This window comes from Triticum aestivum, chromosome 2A (assembly GCF_018294505.1).
Source record: "Triticum aestivum cultivar Chinese Spring chromosome 2A, IWGSC CS RefSeq v2.1, whole genome shotgun sequence".
Classification (NCBI taxonomy): domain Eukaryota; kingdom Viridiplantae; phylum Streptophyta; class Magnoliopsida; order Poales; family Poaceae; genus Triticum; species Triticum aestivum.
Window position 1 is genome coordinate 13,904,170 of NC_057797.1, and position 7,842 is coordinate 13,912,011.

The 7,842-nt window shown below is 45.1% G+C and overlaps 1 protein-coding gene across 1 annotated transcript in view; it reads right to left on the bottom strand.

Moving 5' to 3' along the window:
* The window catches only part of LOC123191328 (cysteine-rich receptor-like protein kinase 42), a 13,856-nt gene extending 8,244 nt beyond the window's left edge, over positions 1 to 5,612 (bottom strand). The window contains exons 1-5 of the mRNA XM_044604113.1: positions 5,496 to 5,612; positions 5,062 to 5,326; positions 4,739 to 4,967; positions 4,560 to 4,656; positions 4,201 to 4,416 (exon numbers count right to left, since the gene is read on the bottom strand). Coding sequence (XP_044460048.1) covers positions 4,201 to 4,416; positions 4,560 to 4,656; positions 4,739 to 4,967; positions 5,062 to 5,326; positions 5,496 to 5,612 — 924 coding nt within the window. The remainder of the gene's footprint in view (positions 1 to 4,200; positions 4,417 to 4,559; positions 4,657 to 4,738; positions 4,968 to 5,061; positions 5,327 to 5,495) is intronic.
* Between the last annotated feature and the right edge of the window lie 2,230 nt (positions 5,613 to 7,842).

Consider the following 7,842-nt stretch of genomic DNA (forward strand, 5'->3'; position numbering starts at 1 on the left):
TTATATATCAAAAAAATCAGAAAAATTAAACTAATTCATTTTAAAATCTTAAAAATACAATTATATATCAAAAAAATCAGAAAAATAAAACTAATTCATTTTAAAATCTTAAAAATACAATTATATATCAAAAAAATCTTAAAATCCCTTGAAGGTTTGACAAAAGGTTTGATACATCATTCAGTTCATCGACCAAATACAAAGTTTGGTACAATTATACATTATTACACATCAATTCTTCCCTTGGACGTCCCTGCTTGCTTACGATTGTGCCGTATCCATGGAGCATCCTCATCATTTAACTTAATGCTTGGGTCAGTGTTCACTTTGAAGGGCGGAATTTCACCAAACATATTATAATCTTCTGACATGTCTGTCTTGTCCTCCACTCCCACGATGTTTCTTCTCCCTGAAAGAACAATGTGGCGCTTTGGATCATCGCATGATGTACTGATCGTTTTCTTATCTTTCCGTTTCCTCGGTTTGCTACTCATGTCCTTCAAATAAAAAACCTGAGCGACATCTTTGGCAAGGACGAATGGTTCGTCAAGGTAACCAAGATTGTTGAAATCCACCATTGTCATTCCGTATTGCTCGTCCACCTTTACCCCACCTCCTGTTAGCTTGAACCATTTGCACCGGAACAAAGGGACCTTAAAGGAGGGTCCATAGTCAAGTTCCCATATCTCCTCTATGTAACCATAATATGTGACCTTTTGCCCATTCTCGGTTACTGCATCAAAGCGGACACCACTGTTTTGGTTGGTGCTCTTTTTATCTTGGGCGATGGTGTAAAATGTATTCCCATTTATCTCGTACCCGTGAAAAGTCGTTATAGTCGAAGATGGTTTCTTGGCCAACATGTACAGCTGATCTCCAACATCATTGTCATTCATGAAATTTTTTCGCAACCAACTGCCGAAAGTCTCCATGTGGGCCTTTCTAATCCAGGATTCAGGCTTCCCCGGGTTGTCCGAGCGTAAAATATTCTTGTATTGCTCGAAGTACGGAGCCACCAAGCTGGAATTTTGCAGGACTGTGTGGTGTGCTTCAGTCATAGAATGACCGTCCATACATATCATGGTATCCCTTCCGATCTTGCCTTTTCCACTTAGTCTCCCCTCGTGCCGCGATTGAGGAATACCAATCGGCTTAAGGTCAGGAACATAGTCAATACAGAACTCAATTACCTCCTCATTTCCATAGCCCTTGACGATGCTTCCTTCTGGCCTAGCACGGTTACGAACATATTTCTTTAATACTCCCATGAACCTCTCAAAGGGGAACATATTGTGTAGAAATACAGGACCGAGAATGGAAATCTCTTCGACTAGGTGGACCAGGAGGTGCGTCATAATATCGAAGAAGGATGGTGGGAACACCAACTCGAAACGGACAAGGCATTGGACCACATCGTTCTGTAACCGTGGTAGATCTTCTGGATTGATTACCTTCTGAGAGATTGCATTGAGGAATGCACATAGCTTCACAATGGCTACTCGAACATTTTCCGGTAGGAGCCCCCTCAAAGCAATCGGAAGCAATTGCGTCATAATCACGTGGCAGTCGTGAGACTTCAGGTTTTGGAACTCTTTCTCCTGCATGTTTATTATTCCCTTTATATTCGACGAGAAGCCAGACGGGACCTTCATACTGCTCAGGCATTAAAAAAAAATGACCTTCTCTTCTTTGGTAAGAGCGTAGCTGGCACGACCTTGAAACCATTCCGGATGCCGGTCATCTGGGTCTTTCAAAAGTTGCTGGTCCTGCCGTGCTTCCTTTGTATCATTTGTCTTCCCATACACGCCCAAGAAGCTTAGCAGGTTCACGCAAACATTCTTCGTAACATGCATCACGTCGATTGCAGAGCGGACCTCTAGGACTTTCCAATATTCTAGCTCCCAAAATATAGATTTCTTCTTCCACATGGGTGCGTGCCCGTCAACTCCCCGCGGAACTGATTGTCCGCCAGGACCCTTTCCAAAGATGACTTTCAAATCCTTGACCATATCAAATATCTCAGCACCAGTACGTTCCGCAGGCTTCGGCCGGTGATCTGCCTTCCCGTTGAAATGCTTGCCTTTCTTTCTTACGTTATGATTTCGGGGAAGAAATCGATGATGACCCAGGTACACGTTCTTCTTACAATTAACCAAACGTACCCTTTCAGTCTCATGTAAGCAGTGCGTGCATGCATTGTATCCCTTATTTGTCTGTCCCGAAAGGTTACTGAGAGCAGGCCAATCGTTGATGGTTACAAAAAGCAACGCTCGTAGGTCAAATTCCTCTCCTTTGTGCTCATCCCAGACACGTACACCAGGTTTCGCCCACAACTGTAAAAGTTCTTCAACTAATGGCCTTAGGTACACATCGATGTCGTTACCGGGTTGCTTAGGGCCTTGGATGAGAATTGGCATCATAATGAACTTCCGCTTCATGCACAACCAAGGAGGAAGGTTGTAGATGCATAGAGTCACGGGCCAGGTGCTATGGCTGGAGCTCTGCTCGCCAAAAGGATTAATGCCATCAGTATTTAGACCAAATCTTAAGTTCCTTGCGTCAGCTGCAAAATCTTTGAAAACTCTGTCGATCTTTCTCCATTGCGTTCCATCAGCGGTGTGACTCGACTGCCCGTCGGACTTACGGTCCTCTTTGTGCCATCGCAACAACTTGGCATGCTTTTTGTTCATGAACAGACGTTTCAACCGTGGTATTATAGGAGCATACCACATCACCTTGGCGGGAACCCTCTTCCTGGGTTTCTCTCCCTCAACATCGTCACCAGGGTCATCGCCTCTGATCTTATAACGCAATGCAGTGCATACAGGGCATTCATTCAAATTCTCGTATTCACCGCGGTAGAGGATGCAGTCATTAATGCATGCATGTATCTTCTGAACCTCTAAACCTAGAGGGCAGACAACCTTCTTTGCTTCGTACGTACTGGCGGGCAACTCGTTATTCTTCGGCAACATATTCTTCAACATTTTCAGCAAATTTTCAAATGATGAGTCACCTACACCTTCCTGTGCCTTCCATTTTAGCAAATCCAGTGTGCAGCCCAGCTTTTTCAGACTATTATCGCATCCTGGATACAACGACTTTTTGTGATCCTCTAACATGCGATCCAAATTCTCCCTCTCCTTGTCAGTTTCGCAGCGTCTCCGTGCATCAGCAATGGTCCGACCAAGATCATCAGCGGGCTCATCATGTGCCTCTTCTTCACCTTCACCTAACCCTTCCCCACCTTCAGCATCATCCTCCATGAAAGTATCACCGAAATGATCACGATAGTTGTCATCGATATCATCCCCTTCTTCATCGTCTTCCATTCTGACCCCTCTTTCTCCATGCTTGGTCCAACAATAATAGCTTGGCATGAAACCATGCATAAGCAGGTCCATGTGAACTCTTCTTGGCGAGGAGTAACCCTTATCATTCTTACAGACAGCACATGGACAGATAATAAAACCTTGCTGCCTGTTCGCATTTGCCACTACGAGGAAATCTTTCAAACCCGTAGTGAACTCGCCGGAGAGTCGGGAACCGTACATCCATTGCCGATTCATCTGCATTATTATTATATAAAGTATATAATTAACCATCATGCATTTGTTAAACTAAGTAGCTAGAAATAATACTAATTAAACAATGAACTACACACATGCGTATTTTATCAATGACACATGAAAGGTTCGAGTTGCTAACCGCGATCGCGGAGGAAAAATAAATGAGAAAGCTCAAGTGTGGCTTGTTTCAGGCTCTCGGGCATTTCATCAAACACCTTGTGTGCATAGGAGAAACCAAAAGAAAACCATCACCACCCCACCACCACCTTCTGAAAATTGTGAAGTGTGATGAGCTGAGTGAAGTGGAGTGAGCTGAGTATATATAGGGATGGGCCTTTAGTCGCGGTTGGCCAGGCCAACCGGGACTAAAGACCTCCCGTCCGCCAGCTGGATGGGCCTTTAGTCCCGGCTGGCCTGGCCAACCGGGACTAAAGGCCTTCGGGGACCTTTAGTCCCGGTTGGCCTGGCCAACCGGGACTAAAGACCCTCCCGTCGGCCAGCTGTCGACCGAACGCGCTGGGCCCAGGTAGTTGGTCGCGGGCCTTCTCCCGAACCGCGACTAAAGAGCCCTTTGGTCGTGGTTTGGTTCTGTTGGGGACTAATGGCGGCGTATGGAAGCCCCTTTTTCTACCAGTGACTCCGGGTCATTTCGCAACGCATCCGGAAATGGACACATAACATCTACCTCATTAAGTTGACTGACGATAGTTCCAATAGTTGGCCTCTTGCGTCGATCACCCTCCACACAGTCTAAAGCTATGGTGACACATCTTATGACTTGTTTGCAGTATGACTCCAAGGCAACCCCTGATGCTGCCTGCAGCCTATTCCTCCAGTGCCGGTGCACCTGCAGATGTTGAACATAAATGTTAGTGTATCTCAACACTTTTGAAACATGTACAATTGATCTCGATAGAAGGTAACAACTTTCCATACATCCTCAATGAATTCCTGGGGAGACTTTTCTTCCCTCCTGTAGTAGGCATCAACTCCTCCCATTATCTTTATAATTACGACACCTAAGCTGAATATGTCGAACTCAAGAGAAATTACACCCTTGTCTCGGTACTCAGGAGGCACATACCCACTGCAGGACACATGACCATATATATTGAAAACATTATTAAATGGTTCCAAATGTTCTATTTTGAATAAAGAATTAGGCTTACAGTGTTCCGAAAACACCCTGCGTTATTTGTGTATGTTCCCCTCCAGTGAGCCTTGACAAGCCGAAGTCTGCGATCTTTGGCACCATATTACCATCCAGCAATATGTTTGCTAGTTTTAAATCCAAATGAAACATAGGATCTTGTAACTCCTCGTGAAGGTATTTCAGCCCCTTGCAGATTCCAATAATTATTGCATAGCTTGTGTGCCAACCAAGTCCATTATGTTCATCTAGAACATCAAACAAATGAGTTTCTCAGTAAAAGTGCAATTTTAACAATGATTCCTTGGCATTCTAACTAGATCAAGGAGATCAGTTCTTTACCTGCAAGAAGCTTGTCTAGGCTTTTTCCAGGCATATACTCAAAGCAGAGCACCCTGTGTATCTTGTTAGCAAAAACAAGTTCTTCATTGTGACTTACATATGTTTTCCGAGTTTCATAGCAATAGCCAACTAACCGTACGATATTTTGATGTTGGAGACTTTCCAGGTTCTTAAACTCCGTCTCAAACTGCCGCTTGTTATCGTCAAGGTCTGTCCTCTCATGAAGCACCTTTACAGCAATCTTAACCCCATTTTTATCCACTCCCTATATATTCAACATCACATATGCATGGTTAACTTGAAGGCAACTAAGTAGGAGGGTAACATGAATAAAGTACAAACTGAGTAAATGAGTTGTGGATAGGGTATAGATAAACAAGTGAAGCAGATAATGATTTGTGTCATCGTGAACCATATGTAAGTCTTTACCATACCAGGTACACTTTTCCATATGCACCGCTCCCAAGTTTCCGCTCGTCGGAGAAATTTTCTGTAATTTCTTCTAATAGATGGAACAGTATGTCCCTCGGCAGCATACGTGCAGGGTCCATTCTATTGCTTCTGCTGATTGAGAAAAGAAATATAATTTCGCAAAAAAAGAGAGAAAACAAATAAAAACTTTTACATCAGACGAATGCTTATGCATATATACACAGACCTTCGTGATGATCAAAGAGGCATGCATGAACTTTAATTGACAAGCCGGTTGTTAAAGAAGCTGTAGAAATTGAGGAGATCAATGGAGAATACACTAACCGCGGAAAAGCCTTCAGGTAGCTCGCGAGAACGAAGGTGTAGGCCGTTGAGGCGCGTGGTTGATGGAATCACAAGCGCGATTGGTGCCTTGGGCTCTTTGGCTCACGATGGGATGCACACTGGTTATTAACTTCATGAGAGGATTAAATTAAACGGTTGACTAAAACAAAGCTCACATATATGGCCCTCAAGACATCGTGTCAAGCACCAACCACGAAGCAGCTGGCAAGGAGTAGACTTTGCACCATTTGAATTTGCAAATGGCCTTGTCCATTAAGCCAAGTTGCCTCTGTTTGACAATTTTTGTACTACTGTTATTTTCATAGATGTGAAACAAGTATGTAGGTTCGATGGACCTAAAGATAGGCCTAATGTCATACTTGTATTGTTTCGTAACTGCTCTTGTGGTTTAATAATTGGTAGAGAAGAGCAACGACCGAACAATCATCATCGGTAGACTTGTTTCTTGTTTGTTCATTGGGACCGGTCAGATGACAGTCGCCTGATTTTTTGGGGTCGGTCGATTGTTTCAAGCCGTCAGATGAAAAATGAATGGCCAGATCCCTTTCTTCAACCTCTTGCCAACAACTATTCATCTTCTTGCCTAATCCGGTGCTCACTCCGGGTTGGTTTGCTGCTAGCTGGGGTGACGGGGCCATATCCGATCTCAAGTGGAGCAGCGGTCAGGGAGGCGTCCTTGGCCGGTGCGGCAGTGGCCTTCGCCTACATGACCGGCGGGATGCGCGCTTCAGTGGGTAGCCCTGCTTGGTGATGGCTGGTGGTGGCGGCCGTGGATCTGGCACCTGTCCAAATCCATTGTGGCATGGTTTGTGGCCGGCCAGCGACATGTGGATTGGGCGGTGATGGGCGTTGGAGGCCCTCTGCTGGTGATTCAGCGGCTGCGTTCGTCTTCACGACCTCGGTCATGGTGGACGATGACAGCGACGTTGGCATGGATCTGAGTGGATCCATGCCAACTACGGGGTCGGGATAACGCGATTGCCGATGAAAACCGTGTCGACCTCGGTCATGGTGGACGATGGCAGCGATGTTGGCATGGTCTCCTTGACGAATGCATGTTGCAATCATCCCCACCTCGGTTTGGATGCTCTAGGGGAAACCCTAGATCTGCGAATTCCGGATCTGTCGATGGTGGGTTCGTCAGGGCCATCCTTCATCTTGGGGGCATCGTCTTGGAGCTCGTGCTGGCTGGAGGGGACAAGAGGAGGAGCGGTGTTGCTTCAACCGCATCGACGACGATGGATCTCGGCAATGTTAAAAATGGGAATTCTGTTTATTGTGTTAAGCAGTCTGTACGTTTACAAACGAGATACGTGTGTTCATTAAACTAGGAAACGTGCAAATGTATGGTCATCTGATAAAATATTTTTTTCTAGAAACGTACCCATGAAATTACCCATGCAAGTGCGACACAAGTAGGTAAGTTTGTTGTGCGTACATGCATCTAGGTATGTGAACTAATTTTCCTGATCCAAAAGTGTAACATAAAAATTATGCATATGTACTTACTCCGCAATCTGTATGTGACGTCTGCAAATTTTTTAGAAAATATTAAAAAAATCAGAGTGAAATTTTTTCTAAATCTATGTGGTAAATATATATAATAAAAATACTAAAATATATTTGTTAAAAATCAGAATTGCTAAACTATGCTAGTGCATCAGAGATTTGTTGATTTGAGAAGCGAGGGCACACTGGTAGAAAAAGAGGCTTCCGTCCAGCCCCATTAGTCGCGGAACTGTAGGAACCGCGACTAATGAAGTCTTTAGTCGCGGTTCGGCAGACGAACCGCGACCAAAGGCCTGGGCCCAGGGCGCTCGGTGGACAGCTGGTGCACGTGAGGGGCTTTAGTCGCGGTTGGCCAGGCCAACCGGGACTAAAGGTCCTCAGGCTGGCCCGAAGGCCTTTAGTCGCGGTTGGCCAGGCCAACCGGGATTAAAGGTTAGACCTTTAGTCCCGGTTGGTCTGGACAACCGCGACTAAAGGCCCGAACCTTTAGTCGCG